At 41.2% G+C, this 19108-nt stretch overlaps 2 protein-coding genes across 3 annotated transcripts in view; one reads left to right on the top strand and one right to left on the bottom strand.

The window, feature by feature from the left end:
• Positions 1-11248, top strand: part of LOC122555243 (protein maelstrom homolog) — a 62178-nt gene extending 50930 nt beyond the window's left edge. For both annotated transcript variants that reach the window (XM_043701029.1, XM_043701028.1), the window contains 2 exons: positions 7688-7763; positions 10656-11248. In XM_043701029.1, the coding sequence (XP_043556964.1) occupies positions 7688-7763; positions 10656-10783 (204 nt within the window). In that variant the 3' untranslated portion in view covers positions 10784-11248. The remainder of the gene's footprint in view (positions 1-7687; positions 7764-10655) is intronic.
• A 1590-nt stretch (positions 11249-12838) lies between these two features.
• The window catches only part of LOC122555240 (cell surface A33 antigen-like), a 49308-nt gene continuing 43038 nt past the window's right edge, over positions 12839-19108 (bottom strand). Inside the window, exons 6-7 of the mRNA XM_043701022.1 lie at positions 17584-17710; positions 12839-15807 (exon numbers count right to left, since the gene is read on the bottom strand). Of these exons, the coding sequence (XP_043556957.1) occupies positions 15600-15807; positions 17584-17710 (335 nt within the window). The 3' untranslated portion in view covers positions 12839-15599. The remainder of the gene's footprint in view (positions 15808-17583; positions 17711-19108) is intronic.

The following is a 19108-nucleotide window of genomic DNA, read 5'->3' as shown; positions in this document are numbered from 1 at the left end:
TATATTTCTGATGATGTCCAAGAATTCCTGTGTTGATTGTATAGATTGTCTGGATCCGCTGATCAGGTGTTTCAGTTTCTGCTGTAGTTCTTTAGCCAGTTTGTGTGATGGTGTCCCTGGTAGTGATACTATGGGTCTGAGTGGGATGTCTGGTTTGTGCACTTTAGGTAGTCCATAGAATCTGGGGGTGTTGTTGCTTTCAGGTTTCATTCTCTGTAGGTCAAACCTGGTTATCTGTCCGTTTTTTTGTAGGTTCCTCAGTGTGTTGTTTATCCTATTGGTGAGCTGTGGGGTGGGGTCAAACACCCTCTATCAACGTAGTGTACAAAATCCCATGCAAGGACTGCACAAAACACTATATAGGACAAACAGGAAGACCGCTAACGATCCGCAGCCATGAACACCAACTAGCCACGAAATGACACGACCAGCTATCCTTAGTAGCCACACACTCAGGTGACAAGCAACATTAGTTCGACTGGGACAACACTACTATTATAGGACAAGCCAAACAGAGAACAGCCAGGGAATTCCTAGAGACATGGCACTCATCCACAGATTCTATCAACAAACACATCGACCTGGACCCAATATACCAGCCACTGCAGCGGACAGCTGGAACTGACAACTGGAAGCGGCAGAGGCAAACCACTATAAATGCCGGAGGAAACAACACAGAAGTGCTTCACAGGAGGCCCCCAAGCACTGAGGATGTCACCTAGACAGTCTGCAACACAAATTCCCAGCTCGGCGAACAGAACCACAACAGTTCTTCTTCCCCTCTTTCGAAGAACAAAATGGCAATAATGTAAATTGCAGCGCAATGCAACCTTTGGGCTGGGAGTATGTTTCTTGAATTATTAAAAAAAAATGTAATTTGAAACTATATTATCATCTTGACTTCCTAAAAAAATGAGCATAAGTTTTAAGAAAAACATAGTAAATTGGGTGTTGGAGGTCTCCTTTAGAATCCAAGGTGATTGCGAGGTATTACATTTTGGTAACCAACAAAGGTAGGGATTTTACGGTTAATGGTAGGGCCTTAGGGTTGATTTACATAATCTTTTGAAGTTTGCATCACACTGGGTAGTTAAAAAGGTATTTGGCACACTCCTTCATTATTCAGTCCTTTGAGTGTAGGAGTTGGGAAGTCATGTTGAGGTTGTACAGGACATAAGTGAGGCCTCTTTTGGAATACTGGTGTGTCCAGTTCTGGTCACCCAGTTATAGGAAGGATATTATTAAGCTGGAGAGGATTCAGAAGAGATTTACCAGGATGTTGCCAGGTATGGAAGGTTTGGATTGTTAAGAAAGGCTGGATATGCTGGGACATCTTTCACTGGCGCATAGGAGGTTCAGAAGCGACTTCACAGAAGTTTATAAAATAATGAGGGATAAAGTTAATGATAGTTATCTCTTCTCCAGACAAGGGGGCACATTTTTAAAGCAAGTGGAGAGAGATTTTAAAAAAGACATAAGGCGCACACTTTTTTTTCAGTGCAGTTAGTGTGTGAAATGAACTTCCTGAGGAAGTGGGTGGATGTGGGTCCAATAGAGTGATACCCAACAGGCATTTGGGTAAGTACATGAATAGGAAAGGTTTGAAGATATGGGTCAGGAGCAGGAAAGTGGGACTCTGTTAGTTTGGTATTATGTTCAACATGGACTGGTAGGACTGAAGGATCTGTTTCTGTGCTGTATGACTCTATGGTATTGGACCATATCATGTTACATAGTGCAGTGAAGAGCTGATCATAATTCTCATTCCAAGACCATAAGATCGAGGTCTGAGAGAAATGCAGTTGTCACACTTAAGTGGCTAATCTGATTAAGTGGCTAATCTATAAGGTAAGAAGAATGTTACCGAATACTTTGAGGGGGCTTGTTTGATCATGGATTTTACTTCTTGTGCTTAAGGTTGTAGTTGCTAGTACGTAAGTTTCTATTAAACTTTCTCATAATTTTTCTTCAAAAAACAATTCTCGTGTGACTGGAGGTTAGGATAAAGGTTGAAAAATTCTGAGGTCTTAAGGTGTCTCAAATAAAGTAAATGTCAGGCAGATTGACACCACAAATGAAAAAGTTACCTCTTCACATTGAGGGATTACTAATTACCATGTAGCTGACTGTTTGAACATAGAAACAAATGCAGATCAGAGAGATTCCGGATTCAATTCTTGATCTATGATGAATTTAACAGGTCTGTGCTGGGTAGCATTATTAATCTAATGCAAGAAAACATTATTGATTTCTTGTATATCTCCAATGGAAAATATAAACAATAGAATTGAGCACTAATGAGAGGATTCTGGGTAATGCAAGATGAAGGACAGGAAAAGTTTCTGGCTGTAACAGGCTGCTCCTCATTTGATTTCCTCGAATTTCAGGAGTAGCAATTACTGTTTTATATGCTGTTGCATTGTTTTGGAATTTTGGAGGAAAAGAGAAGTCAAAACAAGAACAGTTTTAAAAGGAGAGGAACCGACAAAGGCAGCACATGGTGAGGTCAGTACAGGAGGGAGAGAGAGAGAGGGGGGGAAAAACCCACACTGCTAACTGACATAACAGTGAACCTGCATAGTTCCTGCCTTTGCTGTTTGAATTCATATATTACTGGACATCAGAGTGCATCTCGGAAAATTAACAAACAGTGAAATTCACAACTAATCGTGGAGGAACCTGTTTGGGAGAAGTCACAGCTTAGAAACAGATAAGTGAATATTTTAAGGTGTGGCCTTACAGTGAGTCTGCAGTAAAGTGCATTATTTCTTGATTATATGTTGTATTGAGATATGTCTTGATTAAACTTTAAAATATAAGCCATAGTATTAATTTAAGCTGCAGCAGTATTTTGTAGAGGAATAGGATAGAGCTATTTTCTGGGTCTTTAGCTTGAAAGAAGCAAAAATGGCCTTTAGTGGAGTGATATGCTCTTTGCTGTGGTTCTGTTCGCCGAGCTGGAAGTTTTTGTTGCAAACGTTTCATCCCCTGTCTAGGTGACATCCTCAGTGCTTGGGAGCCTCCTGTGAAGCGCTTCTGTGGTGTTTCGGCCGGCATTTATAGTGGCCTGTCCCTGCCACTTCCGGTTGTCAGTTTCAGCTGTCCGCTGTAGTGGCCGGTATATTGGGTCCAGGTCGATGTGTTTGTTGATGGAGTTTGTGGATGAGTGCCATGCTTCTAGGAATTCCCTGGCAAGCCAGACAGAGAACAGCCAGGGAATTCCTAGAGGCATGGCAGTGTGGCTGTTGGTTTGTGTGCTGTTATAAGTCCTAGTGGTCGCAGTAGTCTGGCTGTCATTTCAGAGATGTTCTTGATGTATGGTAGTGTGGCTAGTCCTTTGGGTTGTGGCATGTCCTCGTTCCGTTGTCTTTCTCTTAGACATATGTTGATGAAATTGCGAGGATATCCGTTTTTGGCGAATACCTTGTATAGGTGTTCCTCTTCCTCTTTTTGCAGTTCTGGTGTGCTGCAGTGTGTAGTGGCCCTTTTGATAGTGTCTTGATGCAACTTCTTTTGTGTGTATTGGGGTGGTTGCTTTCATAGTTCAGGATTTGGTCTGTGTGTGTGGCTTTCCTGTGTACCTTAGTGGTGAATTCTCCGTTTGGTGTTCTCTGTACCATCATGTCTAGGAATGGGAGTTGGTTGTCCCACAAACTTTGAGTGATATGCTCTTCTTGTCGGATATGGGAGTTTACGGGTTACTGAGGATTATATCTGCAATAACTGTCGTTAGTTGCAAACACTATTAGATTGAATGGATCGGTTGGAGAGACCGTTTGAGAAAATGAGGAATTTACAGGAGCAAGGGGATGTGATGGATGGCAGTTATAGGAAGGGAGAAAGTTGCAGATACTGTCACATAAATGGGCTAACTCCAGGAAAGGTAAGAGAGGAAGGCAGGTAGTGCAGGAGTCTTCTGTGCCTATCCCCATTTCAAACAAGTATGCAGTTTTGGGAAACGTAGGGGATGATGGATTCTCAGGGGAACGGAGCATGAGCAGCCAAGTTTCTGGTATTGAGACTGGCTCTAATGCAATGAGGGGTATGTCGGAATCCAAGAGGTTGATTGATTGTGTTAGGGGACTCTCTAGTCTGAGGTACAGACAGCTGTTTCTGTGGCCAACAGCGAAAAATCAGAATGGTATGTAGCTTCCCTGGTGCCATGGTCAAGGCTGTCTCAGACAGGGTGCAGAATGTTCTCAATGGGGAGAGAGGCTAGCAGGAGGTCATTGTACACATTGGAACCGATGACATAGGATGGGAAAAGGTTAAAATTCTGAAGGGAGATTAGAGTTAGGCAGGAATTTAAAAAGGAGGTCCTCGAGAGTAGTAATATCTGGATTACTCCGGGTCCTAAAAGCTAGTGAAGGCAGGAATAGGAGGATACAGCAGATGAACGCATGGCTGAGGAGCTGGTGTACGGGAGAAGGATTCACATTTTTGGATCATTGGGAGCTCTTTTGGAGTAGAAGTGATTTGTCCAAGAAAGGTGGATTGCACCTAAGCTGGAAGGGGACTAATATACTGGCAGGGAGATTTGCTAAAGCTGCACGGGAGGTGGGGAGGAGAAGAAGAGATCAATTGGAGCCTGGAACAGTTGAGAACAGAAGTGAATCCAACAGTCAAGGCATGCAGGAACAAAGCAAAGAACAAGGCTGGACTGATAAATTAAACTGCATTTATTTCAATGCAAGAGGCCTAACAGGGAAGGCAGATGAATTCAGGGCATGGTTAGGAACATGGGACTGGGATATCACAGTAATTAAAAAAACGTGGCTCTGGATGGACAGGACTGGCAGCCTAATGTTCCAGGATACAAATTTTTAAAAAAATTAGATTCCCTGCTACAGGAAGGACAGAAAGGGAGGCAAGAGAGGGCAGGGGAGTGGCATTTTTGATAAGGGATAGCATTACAGCTGTACTGAGGAAGGATATTCCTGGAAATACATCCAGGGAAGTTATTTGGGTGGAACTGAGAAATAAAACACTGATCACCTTATTGGGATTGTATTATAGACCCCCGAATAGTCAGAGGGAAATTGAGAAACAAATTTGTAAGGAGATCTCAATTATCTAAAAATAATAGGGTGGTTATGATAGGGGATTTTAACTTTCCAAACATAGACTGGGACTGTCATAGTGTTAAGGGTTTAGATGGAGAGGAATTTAAGTTGGTACAAGAAAATTTTGATTCAGTATGTGGATGTACCTACTAGAGAAGGTGCAAAAATTGACCTCTTGGGAAATAAGGCAAGATAGTTGACTGAGATGTCAGTGGGGGAGCGCTTTGGGGCCAACTATCATAATTCTATTAGCTTTAAAACAGTGATGGAAAATGATAGACCAGCTGTAAAAGTTGAAGTTATAAATTGGAGAAAGGCCAATTTTGATGGTATTAGGCAAGAACTTTCAAAAGCTGATTGAGGCAGATGTTCGCAGGTAAAGTAATTGCTGGAAAATGGGAAGCCTTCAGAAATGAGAACGAGAGTCCAGAGACGGTATATTCCAGTCAGGGTGAAAGGAAAAGCTGGTAGGTATAGGAGATGCTGGATGATTAAAGAAATTGAGGGTTTGGTTAAGAAAAAGAAGGAAGCATATGTCAGGTTTAGACAGGATAGTTTGAGTGAATCCTTTAAGTGTAAAGGCAGTAGGAGTATTCTTAAGAGGGAAATCAGGACGGCAAAAAAAGGGGACACGAGATAGCTTCGGCAAATAGAGTTAAGGAGAATCCAAAAGGTCTTTATAAATACATTAAGGGTAACTCGAGAGAAAATAGGGCTCCTCAAAGATCAGCAAGGCAGCCTTTGTGTGGAGCTGCAGGAGATGGGGGAGATGTTAAATGTGTATTTTGCATCAGTGTTTACTGTAGAGAAGGACATGGAAGATGTAGAATGTAGTGAAATAGGTGGTGATCTCTTGAAAAATGTTCATATTACAGACGAGGAAGAGGTGGATGTCTTGAAATGCATAAAAGTGGATAAATCCCTAGGGCCTGATCAGATATACCCTAGAACTCTGTGGGAAGCTAGGGACGTGATTGCTGGGCCTCTTATTGCGATATTTGTATAATCGATAGTCACAGGTGAGGTGCGGGAAGACTGGAGGTTGGCTAATGTGGTGCCACTGTTTAAGAAGGGTGGTAAGGACAAGCCAGGGAACTATAGACCGATGAGCCTGACCTCGGTGGTGGGCAAGTTGTTGGAGGGAATCCTGAGGGACAGGATGTACGTGTATTTGGAAAGGCAAGAACTGATCAGGGATAGTCAACATGGCTTTGTCAGTGGGAAATCATGTCTTACAAACTTGATTGAGTTTTTTGAGGAAGTAACAAAAAGGATTGATGAGGGCAGAATGGTAGATGTGATCTGTATGGACTTCAGTAAGGTGCTCGACAAGGCTCCCCATGGGAGACTGATTAGCAAGGTTCGAGCGAACTAGGTATTTGGATACAGAACTGACTCAAAGGTAGAAGAAAGAGGGTGGTGGTGGACAATTGTTTTTCAGACTGGAGGCCTGTGACCAGTGGAGTGCCACAAGGATCGGTGCTGGGTCCACTACATTTCATCATTGGTATAAACGATTTGGATGTGAGCATAAAAGGTACAGTTAGTAAGTTTGCAGGTGACAGCAAAATTGGAGGTGTAGTGGACAGCGAAGAAGGTTACCTCAGATTACAACGGAATCTTGATCAGATGGGCCAATGGGCTGGGAAGTGGCAGATGGAGTTTAATTCAGATAAATGCGAGGTACTGCATTTTGGGAAAGCAAGTTTTAGAAGGGCTTATACATTTAATGGTAAGGGCCTAGGGAGTGTTGCTGAATAAAAAGACCTTGGAGTGCAGGTTCGTAGCTCCTTGAAAGTGGAGTCGCAGGTGGATAGAATAGTGAAGATGGCTTTTGGTATGCTTTCCTTTATTGGTCAGAGTATTGAATACAGGAATTGGGATGTCATGTTGCGGCTGTACAGGACATTGGTTAGGCCGCTTTTGGAATATTGCATGCAATTCTGGTTTCCTTCCTATCGGAAAGATGTTGTGAAACTTGAAAGGGTTCAGAAAAGATATACAAGGATGTTGCGAGGGTTGGAGGCTTTGAGCCATAGAGAGAGGTTGAATAGTCTGGGGCTGTTTTCTCTAGAGCGTTGGAGGCTGAGGGGTGACCTTTATAGAGGTTTATAAAATCATGAGGGGCATGATTTTATAAGGTGGGGGAGGCCAGAACTAGAGGGCATAGGTTTAGGGTTAGAGCGCAAGATATGAAGGAGACTTGAGGGGCAACTTTTGCATGCAGAGAGTTGTGTGTGTGTGTGGAATGAGTAGCCAGAAGATATGGTAGGGGCTAGTACAATTGTAATATTTAAAAGGCATCTTGATGGGTATATGAATAGGAAGGGTTGGAGAGATATGGACTGGGTGCTGGCAGGTGGGACTAGATTGGATTGGGATATCTGATTGGCATGGACAAGTTGCATCGAAGGGTCGGTTTCCATGCTGTACATCTGATTGTATGATGAAGCAAAATCCTCCCATTAGTTCTCAGGCCAAGAGTGGCTAATTGGGTGGTTTACCTGGTTGGTGAGTAAATGATAATTTAGGAAGGGCAGATTACTCTGTATGTTGTCAACATTTTTAAAGAATCGTTTAATGAAAATAGCAACATTTAAGAATTTTCTGATCTCTTTTAAAAGCAAGCAAAACCAAGGAATAATTTAAGACAATACATCCATTTACCAGTTGAATCTACAGCTTCGAACATCTCTGGTGGTAAGCATAAACTTTTCTGAGTACTTGCGAGCTGTTTTGAGTATCCTAAATTTTAATTTGGTGCAAAGGAACTACAGGATTACTTCAGTATAAAATAAATTTCAGTCTAATGGTCATTAGTAGGAAATCATAACAATCAAAATGTTTAAAGTTCAGCTTCCAAAATGCTGCAAACCACTGGTTGAATGAATGTCAAAGCCCCAAATATTTTAGAACTGGCTATATGGTCATGAATTGCTTTTGCAGCTATAGGTCTGGATTTCAGAAAATGTTCCAATTTATTCAAGAGATTTAAGTGCTGTGATGCTTCTATGGAATGGTGAGCTGTAAGGCTGACTTGCCTCCTTCATGTTTTATGTATTTTTAAATGTTTAACAAAGTAATTTCAAGAGTTGTACAGAATGCTGAAAGCATCCATCATTTAAAAGCTGGATCTATAAATTTGTACTTTCAAATGACCACATGCAAGTTAATGAAGAAAGTGAGGACTGCAGGTGCTGGAGAGTCCAAGTCGAAAAGTGTAATGCTGGAAAAGCACAGCCGGTCAGGCAGCATCAGGAGCAGGAGAGTCTGTTTCTGACATAATTCCTTCATCAAGAATGTGGGGGGAGAAGGGGGCTGAGAAATAGAGGGGTTGGGCCTGGGAAAGCCATAAGTGAATGCAGGTGGGGGGCAGGTAGTAATTGTGATATGTAAGTGGGAAGGTTGGATCACATAGGTGGGAAGGAAGATGGACAGGTACAGCAGGTCAAGAGGGCAGTGCTGAGTTGAAGGTTTGGATCTGGGGTGAGATGTGGGGGAAGGGGAAATTTGGAAACTAGTGAAGTCGATGTTGATGCCGTGTGGTTGAAAGGTCCCAAGGCGGAAGTTGAGCCGTTCTTCCTCCAATTGTCAGGTGGCTTGGATTTGCCAGTGGTGGCGGCCCAGGACTTTCATGTCTTGGGGAAGTGTGAGGGGGAGTTGAAGTGGCTGACTGCAGGATGGTGGGGTTGTTTGGTTTGTGTCCCAGAGACGTTCTCTGAAACATTCCGCGATTTGGTGTCGTCTCCCTGACGTAGAGGAGATCACATTGAGGTGCAGGAAGTGGAGGAGATGTGCTGAAGGATGTGATTGATCACGTGAGAGGCGAAGTTATGGTCCTTGAAATAGGCCAAGAGTGACTAATTGGGTGGTTTACCTGGTTGGTGAGAAAATGATAATTTAGGAAGAGCAGATTACTCTGTATGTTGTCAACACTTTTAAAGAATCACTTGACAAACAAAAAGCAACATTTTAAGAATTTTCTGATCTCTTTAAAAGCAAGCAAAACCAAAGAATAATTTAAGACAATACATCCCTTCACCAGGTCCATCTACAGCTTCAAACATCTCTGGTGGTAAGCATAAATTTTTGAGTAATGAGAGGCCAAGTTGTGGTCCTTGAAATAGAAGGCCACCTGGGAGCGAAATTGTTCCTCTTAGCACATATGGCAGAGATGGAGGAATTGGGAGTAAGGTATCATGTTTTTACAGGGGTTGGGAAGCAGATGTCGTCAAGATAGCTGTGGGAGTTGGTGGATTTGAAATAGATGTCTGTGTTGAGTCAATCGCTAGAGATAGTTTGAGAGATCCAGGAAGGGATGGGAAGTGTTTAGAGATGGTTCGTATGAACTTCAGGTCAAAGTGATTAACCACACCCACCAGCGCATCTTCTCCACTTCCCGCACCTCTGCCCTTGAACCCCAGCCTTCTAACCGCAACAAAGAACCCCCCCCCGGTCCTCCTCTTCCACTCCACTAATCTCCAGGGGGATACAGTGCATTATCCTCTGCCATTTCTGCAACCTACAATCAGTCCCCACCACCAAAGATATATTTCCCTCCCCACCACTGTGTTCCACAGAGACCATTCCCTCAGTGACTCCCTCGTTAGGTCCATGACCCCCATCAACCCACCCTCCACACCTGGCACCTTTCCTTGCCGCTGCAGGTGATGTAAATCCTGCGCTATCATCTTCTCCTGTCACCTCTATCCAAGGCCACAAAGGCTCTTTTCAGATCTCGCAGAGATTTTCCTGCATGCCCACCCTCCTTGTCCACTGTCTGTGGCTCTTGATGTGGTCTCCTGTACATCGAGGAGACAGGATGCCAATTTGCAGGGCGTTTCAGGGAACATCTCTGGGACATGCACTAAACAGTCCCACTGCCTTGTAGCCAACCACTTCAACTCCCCCTCCCACTGCCCCAAGAATAGTCCTGGGGCACTTCCACAGCTAAATAAAAGACACCTGACAACTAGAGGAAGAACACCTCATCTTCTGCCTTTGGACCCTTCAATTACACGGCATCAACATCAACTTCACCAGTTTCCAAATCTCTCTTTTCTACATCTCAGATCAAATCTGGCACCGCTCTCTTGACCTGTTCTACCTGTCCATCTTCCTCCCACCTATCTGTTCCACCTATTGCAATTATCCCCACCTGCATCCACCAATTGCCTTCCATAGTTACATTCCCCACAGCCCTAACCCACCCCCTTATTTATTTTTCAGCCCCCTTCCCCCTCCATATTCCTTGAAAGGCTCGTTCCCAAAACATGCTGCCTGACCTGCTTTTCCAGCACCACACTGACGTTGATTGTAAAAATGGTCAAACAGTTAAATATTTACTGAACTCAATTTTGAAAACCAGTGAAATTGATTTATAAACATAAATACACAGATGTGTTTTCTGCGCTGTGCACTAATGATGAGAAATTTGTGTATCCTAGTGGAATTTCATTGGCTCATCATTGTACAAATAAAAGTTTTTTAAAAAACATCTCTGGGTTTTGGAGCACTAAAATGTATTATTTTGTTGAACAGAACATGTAGCCAGATGTTTACCCTAAAATAATACCTGTTTGTATGTTATAGATAAAAGCTGTGTTTCAGCATCCAGTTTAAGGGATTATCCTATTGCAGCACAATTTGGGAGAGGAAGAGGTGCCCTGGCTGCATGGCTGAATTTTCCATCTCGCTCACCGCCAGGATTTCAGCAGTAAATACATTCAATAATACTCGATGGTTTTAAAGAAAATCATTTAATATAGCTGTTTGTTTTGATCTTTGGTGATATTATTCTCCTGTGCGTGTACTTGAAGCAGAAATAATGTCAGATGTAGGAATACCCCAATATCTCAGTCTGAAACCTAGTAATGGGCTGGTTTTCAGGGCTGAAAATTGTAAGATTGCAGATGCACGATTATAGCAAACTAAAACCTTTTTTCTAAAATGTAAAAGATAAATACTGCAAAAACATGCATAAGCCTTTACAATTTTCAAATGATGATAATATAATGGGAAATCGACAAATGCATATTTTATGCATCTGAAAATGGATTTTGTTTTTTGTTTTGGAGCAGTGTACTAAGTTCATTTTGTGTTCGAATGATTGTTCTTGAAATTGTTCCTGATAAATTTGTTGAATAAAATAATTTGAATTTAGCGAGCATTTAATTGTGATTGTGGCTCAATTTGTAGAGTTAAGATTACTTTGTTTATTTAAAAGGTCCTTGTGCTAACTAATGCTACACCATGGCATCTACTGCACCTTTTAAAATTCATTTTCTGATTTGATAATGACCCAGCCAAACAAAGACAGAACAAGATAAACGAAGAAACGTTTTTACATCATGGTCTTTATGAAGAAAATGCTCAAAAATAAAAGTTCACTTGGAAACCACATTTGTTACTACTACTCTGGCACCATTAAAGTCCACAATACAAGTTGGATTCTTTTGCCCTAGAGACTTGGTTAGACTATCAGGAGTGGTGCTCTGTGATGGAATGACTATCCATGTATGATTACACAATGGCCAGCTAACTAAGTATGCATGTGCAAGGCACAGAACACTTACAGCAGCAGCAGGTAGGACAGCAACATATCTGCTGTTTCTTCATGAAACCAGTGATCTGGCTGTTGTCTTTAAAAGGCACTGTGCAGTCATTTGTTTCCTGAAAGCCAGGCTTGCTCAGTATTAGTTAACCAAGCCACTCTTGAAGGACAATGAAGTCCTCCATTATGAGGACATACTGTGCCCTTACCACCCTCAGTGCTTCCTCCATGTGGTGTTCAACGGGGAGAAGATGTAAAACGTAGGAGTAGACTGAGGCCATTCACCCTATTGAACCTGCTCTGCCATTTATTGAGATCATGGCTGACCTGGTAATCCTCAACTCCACTGTCTTGTCATATCCACAACCTTTGATTTCCTGACTGGTTAAGTGTATTCAAGGCTGAGTTATAACAGTGTTTCAACAACCAGCTTCAATGGCATCTATAGTAAAGAATTCCACAGATTCACTACTCACAGAAGAAATTCCTCCTCATCTCTATCTGAAAATGCATGACACCTTATTCTGAGATGTATGCCTCTTGGTCCTAGACTCTTGCACGAAGGAATTGGAGGTGACACAGGAAGAAAAGGAATGGGAGAGAATAAGGCAAGAAGTTCTGATAGGATCATTGTTTCACCAGAATAAGTGGTGGACCTATAGACAGGCAAGGAAGGTTTCAGTGAAGAGCAAGTTAATGTCTAGTCAGCCAGGTTTCGTTAAGCTGCTGATGTCAGTGCAGTCATCTAAATAAGGTCATGCTAAAGCATCTTGTTGACAAGTGACAAGTTCCCTTAGAGGCAAAAGAAGTCAATGATGATTGTTTGTCTCTTGTTTTGCCTCAATGGATATCTCCATCCCATTGAAAGGAAGGGTAGGTGTAACCCTCCATGGGTATGCTGGATAGTAATGTCGGTGAGAGAGGAACAGAGCAAGTGATTGTAAAAAGGTCATGGACAATGCCTTGATGGGCCCTTAAGGTAGTGCCCAGAGATACAAATGAAGCAGTCTCCCATCTACAAATCACTGGTTTCACAATGTTTAAAACTCACCTTGGATGAGTGACTGCATCAATTAGAATTTCAGCAACTTGTTTGAATGAAACACCTTCCGTGTCAGAACAAAAACAAACAATTACACTTATTGGCCTAAATGGTGAAATGTTGATTTTCTGATCCCATGAGTATTGAAACTTAATCCCTTAAAAATGACAGAGTCCATGATAAATTTAAGATTTTTATATAATGCATTCAGTAAAATTAGGGAAAACAGAAAAACTTTGTATAAAAATACACAATTTTATAAAACAATTAAAAATGTGAAACTTTTGAACATTAGCTGTCCTATTGGCACAAGTGATCAATGTGAATTGCCTTTTTTTTTTACATTTCACATTCATCATTGATGTTTGTATGATTTCACACTTAACACTGAAATTTGAATTTTTATAAAATTGTGCAGTGCGTTACCAACCCAGGAGAAAACAGATATTGTTACTGCACCCCCAAATGGTTATGGGCATGTATGACAGTTAAGAATGGCAATTTTCAATTATCCACTTCTAACTCAACTGTACATGGGTAACAATAACAAGTTTCCTCAAATCCTTTTTCATTTCCTTATTCAGTGATGAAGATAACATTTTTGATCAACATTCAGGAGTTAAGCACAAAAGCACATAAACAGATTCAAATTTCTGCAGTGCCTAGCAAGAAAGCATTTTTTAAAGAAATGTCTCAGGAATTTTATAGCAATTTCTTAAGAGATCACAACAGGTTGTGAAGCCAGGTAGCCATATGTGAAGATGCTTTTTTTTCCAAACTTTTTAACAGACAAGACTTTCATAATAACTTCCTTCAGCAGTTTTTAAAAAAGTGTTATTTAGAACAAGATACTTCAGAATGTCAACACTAAAATCGACAATAAATCTATCAGAAACATTTTCATGTAGTACCAACCATGAATAAACATAAAACTGTGACTAGCGAATCAAAATAATTTACTTTTCCTTCCGAAAAGAAAAGCTAAATGGAAACAGAAGGTCAGTTGGAAACTGGCTTTCATGTTTGTGACTAACTTAATACCACTTGTGAATTACAAGGTAAGAAAGCTAAGCAGACAGTCCTCACCAGACTTTAAGTATCATCATGGGAGCTCCATTTTTAATGTTTGGCTAAAAGTCCAAGATGACTTTTAAACATATGCAGAAACAGTTAATGACATGAAAAATTTTTTGCTTGGAAATCAATAGTGATATTGAATCATCATTTATTTGTTTGAAAATACAATTGCAAAGACATTGGATTTTTCTTTGAATGGAAAAATGTGGGAATAGGGATCAGGTAATTTAGGATGTCCATTTACTGATTCATTCAGATCTATTTTCTAGACCATATCATCTTTAAGCTACAGGCCATATTTTAATCAACTGAGCATCATGTAGCCTTTGGAACATGATGGCATAAGAAACCAGAAACATCACGACAGCATTGTTTTTTTTTCCCCCTTCCTTCACTTTACAGAAAGTTTTTATATTCCTGAGCTAATCCTAAGATCTGACACATTTTCAGGAACTGAGCCTGGAATTTGAGATGAACTTTTGTTGCCTTTTAGCATAGCTGTCTTAAATATTAAGTGGTAGTTTACAATAGCCATGAACAAATATCTCAATATTATGGTTAATTACAGAAAAAATAATGATTTAAAAACTAACTCAAGTTTTTAAATTAGTTAAACAGGCACCCCATTACTTTTGAGATACTAATTACTTAATATTTGAGAAGACTACATGGATTCTGCCACAAATAGGAGATATGCAGACCTTCAATCTATGCCAGTTCTTTTGTGGAGTAATTTAGTAAATCAAAATCCATGACATTTATAAACAAATCCCTGTCATAGATTGCTGTCTACGAATGTCTGAATGGTTACATTCCAGATGACAATTTGGTCCAGTGATTCCCCACACTACCTCTGGTTCTCATGCCAATCACCTTAAATCTAAGACTCGTGCTCATCAACTCTTTAGCACTGTATTTATTCCATTCTGAAGTTTCTTAACCTCTATCAAATCTCTCTGAGCTTACTTTGCTTTAATTTCATTTAATAAATTAAACTGGTGTTTCTCTGAAGGCTAAGTTCCCCATCTTTTTTTGAATTCTCTGCCTGAAGGCAGGTCTAGCCCACATTGCCACAACCTTCAATACAGGCTGGGCAAGATGGCAGATCTTGACTCCACCCCAACCCCCATATTGGAAGGATTTACACGTATTTCGTCAACCTGTTTGGCCACATTGTAAATGCAACCTACTTGGCCATCAATTCCAACCGGAGTTGGGGTTGAGATATCTAGCTCCAAAAGAAGGAGAATACCCATCCCCATAAAGTGTGGGGATGGCAGTAGTGTGATAGGGGGTGAGCAAACACCAAGATAATTATACCAGTTAATAAAGCTAAAATTTAAAGGATATCAATTATCTAGGCCGTAATTGACATCTTGCAAGAAAATGTATTCAATAGCCCACATTTAAGAATAACTTTAAACAAATTACATCCCTCCTTTTTTTTTTAAGAAAAAAAGGACAAATTAAAAGTAACATCTTAAAAATAAAGTTGCCATTGTTCCAGAGGAACTTTTGTTAGAGAGAGATGAGTTTAACCTGAAGATAGAGAAGGCAGGACTTCATACTGAACCTGCGCTGTTGCGGTCACTCTGCACTGCAACCAACTAAACTAACCAACCCCCAAAACTGCTAAATTGAAATGATGAAAATGATACTTAAGACTGCCTTTTTCAGGGCATAACTAAAATCTAAAGACATACTTGAAAATTGACAACTCCAGAAAAAGTAGCTTTCTATTTAAAGAAAATCTTATATGTATACTCTTATATTAAACTGTTCCAATAGTTTAATATTATATTTTGCAATTTTAAGACCCAGTTTGATCCATTAAACTAAAGCTACTTTTAGGAAACTGCTTTTATTACACATCATGATTCTCTGGGACGTATTTAGGTTTATTGGGAGGTGCCAATGGAGCTCTTACAGTAGGACGGGGAGAGTTCTCCCCTTCATTCTCATAAGGAACTTCATCATAGTAAGCTCCTCTATGGTCATGCCTTGCAGAATTCCGTTCTGGTAATTCTTCGTCTTCTTCACCCTCTTCATATTCTGCCTGGTGGTGTGGATCCCTATTAAATATAGTAATAATATTAATCCTTTTTAACATAAAAGTAACACTAAAAATTTGTACCATGAAAAGTTTTTGTTCACCAGGATTGCTTCCGTTTATGTTGGCATATGGAACGCCTACCACCTGTGGAGATGTTCAGCATTAGCTTAGGACCTCAGAACCTTAATCTTCTCCTTTCAGAAGGATTCACAAATCCTTTCTATTTTTCTAATGGATGAGTAGCCATTCATGGCATTTCCCTGATGTTAAGCAGATTAGTTTCCCAGGAGAAAGTGAGGTCTGCAGATGCTGGAGATCAGAGCTGAAAATGTGTTGCTGGAAAAGCGCAGGTCAGGCAGCATTCAGGGAACAGGAGAATCGACGTTTCGGGCATATGCTGCGCTTTTCCAGCAAAACATTTTCAGATTAGTTTCCCAACCTGCCAAGGCTTGCCAATTGCTAGATTGTAGGGGAGGGGAGTAGTTTTTGACATAACCATATCCTTCTACTAAGGGGCACCAGAATATCTCCAGACCTTTGTAACATTAAAACAATACAGAACTTGAAATTCTGAAGCCTACTTTCCCAATTCACTGCAATTTACTATTGTCAAAAGAGGAAGAGAAAACAAGATCCATTTGTAATGTTGGATGATAGCTTTCTTCACTGAGCACCATGCCACTAATTTGGGGGTCACCTGCAAAATTTACTAATATGCTTCCTAAATACGCATCCAAATCATTTATATAAATGACAAACAACTATGGACTCAGCACGGATACCTGTGAAACATTGCTGGTCACATGCCTCCAGACTGAAAAACAACTCTCAACCACCATCCTCTGTCTCCTACCGTCAAGCTAGTTTTGCATCCAGTTGGCAATTTCTTCCTGAGCAGATCTGCCAGCATATTTGTGAAGTAAACACCAAGTTAATGTTTGAAGCCTGGTGACTGATGAGTCTGATGAAATGTTAACTCTGCTTTCTTCCCACAGATGCTGGCAGATGTGCTGAGTTCCTCCAGTAATTTCTGTTTTTGTTTCCTGTTTTACATTACTTTATTCACCAACATTCTGTGAAAGGGAACAATGAAAAAAGGCGACTGCTGACAACATTGAGGACAGGGATAAAAACAGAAAATGCTGGAAAAGTGGGCCAAGAAGGATTCTACAGCGAGAGGAAAATTTTTTTCTGAATGTACACTTTGGACGAAGCGCAGCAAATGACAGGCTAGCGACACGTGCAGCCAAGAGCATTGCTGATGTAATTTGCTGGTTTAAAACTATTTTAATTTGAAAATCAAAAGAACAGACACAACAATGCTGGGAAGGGGGTTTGGCATAGCTTGGTGATAGACTGCACTATCAGAAACAACTTGGCCAACTACTGTCTCAGCTGAAAATGTGTTGCAGGAAAAGCGCAGCAGGTCAGGCAGCATCCAGGGAACAGGCTTATGCCCGAAACATCGATTCTCCTGTTCCCTGAATGCTGCCTGACCTGCTGCGCTTTTCCAGCAACACATTTTCAGCTCTGATCTCCAGCATCTGCAGACCTCACTTTCTCCTCAACTACTGTTTCACACCAGTAGGATTTAACGCAAGACAGATTGTATTTCTAGCGCTGTTGTCATTTCCCCAAGGCGTAACCAAATGTCAATGCAATTTGGTTATCCCATTCTCTATATGAAGATGTTAAATTGAGGTTTCATATTCATGTCCAGGCAAATGTATAAAGTTTCATTTCACTATTTCAAAAACAATGAGTATTCCCGTTGTCTATTGTATTCACTACTCACCCCATTTCATAATCTTCGGGTGCCTTTTCATCACGACAACAGCAACAGTAAATAATGATACCAAGGATTACGATGAAAGCAATTGCACCTCCAATAATTCCACCATAAAAGCCAAGATTCATTGAAGCTAACAAAGTAGGGGAAGCAAAGCTTTAAATATGAAGTATCATTTTACATTAAAGGCTTTATACAAAGTTACTTCTCCAAAAAAAATGTGAACACCCCTCCTTGTTACACTTAAGAGTTTTGCAAGATTGATAGGCTTTAGAATGGTCTTCAATTTCAGGTAAAACACAGGATCAAGTATTCTGTACTGAAGTTGCCTTAACAGGTCTGGGATGGTTAAAGATAGAAAGAGAGGCCCTGATTGTGTTATTGTGGTAATAATGTAAGATATAATGGTTAGACACTCAGGGCTTACAGTGGGCAGAGTCAAACCCCCAAAGCCCCAGGGGAATGACTAAGCTGCCAGGTTTTATAGAGCTGCCCTTTAAACTGTCCTCCAAGATGAGAGAGAGCTGGTCTCTTCAGTATTGATAGTTACTAAGGTACAAAACTCATGATTCACATTTCCATGGAAAGGGTATAAAAGGAAGCCCAGGTGTAGTGGTAGTGCCATGTAACTTTTGTTTCTATTCATTTGTGGGATGTGAGCATCAATGGCTGGTCAGTATTTATTGCCTGTCCCTCTGTGCTTGAGAAGGTGGTGGTGGTGAGCTGCTTCCTTCAACTGCTCCAGTTCATATGCTATATGCACAGACTCACAATGTTGTTCAGCAGGGAATTCCTGGATTTTAACCCAGTGATAGTGAAGGAAAGGTGATATATTTCCAAGTCAGGGTGATGATCCAGTTTATTTAGTAATTGTTCAACCTAATTGATTTTTTTTCAAATGGAGATATAATTTTAAGGTGAAGGGCAGGAGTTTTAAAGAGAATTTGAGGAAAAGCTTTTTCTCATCTAGAGGGTAGGGATCTGGAATGCCCTGCCTGGAAGGGAGGTTGAGGCTGGAAACCTCACAACCTTTAAATAAGTGCTTGGATGAGGACTCAAAATGTGTTGCCTGAAAAGCGCAGCAGGTCAGGCAGCATCCAAGGAGCAGGAGAATCACGTTTCGGGCATAAGCCCTTCTTCAGGAATGAGGAGGGTGTGCCAAGCAGGCTAAGATAAAAGGTAAAAGGGACTTGGGGGAGGGGTGTTGGGAATGCGATAGGTGGAAGGAGGTTAAGGGGAGGGTGATAGGNCAGGAGAATCACGTTTCGGGCATAAGCCCTTCTTCAGGAATGAGGAGGGTGTGCCAAGCAGGCTAAGATAAAAGGTAAAAGGGACTTGGGGGAGGGGTGTTGGGAATGCGATAGGTGGAAGGAGGTTAAGGGGAGGGTGATAGGCTGGAGAGGGGGTGTGGGCGAAGAGGTCGGGCAGAAGATTGCAGGTCAAGAACGCGGTGCTGAGTCTAGCGATGGAGGAGGCCAAGGACCTGCATGTCCTTGGCGGAGTGGGAGGGGGAGTTAAAGTGTTCAGCCAC

The sequence above is a fragment of the Chiloscyllium plagiosum genome, chromosome 12 (genome assembly GCF_004010195.1).
Source record: "Chiloscyllium plagiosum isolate BGI_BamShark_2017 chromosome 12, ASM401019v2, whole genome shotgun sequence".
Lineage (NCBI taxonomy): Eukaryota > Metazoa > Chordata > Chondrichthyes > Orectolobiformes > Hemiscylliidae > Chiloscyllium > Chiloscyllium plagiosum.
This window is presented reverse-complemented; position numbering and strand designations above follow the sequence as displayed.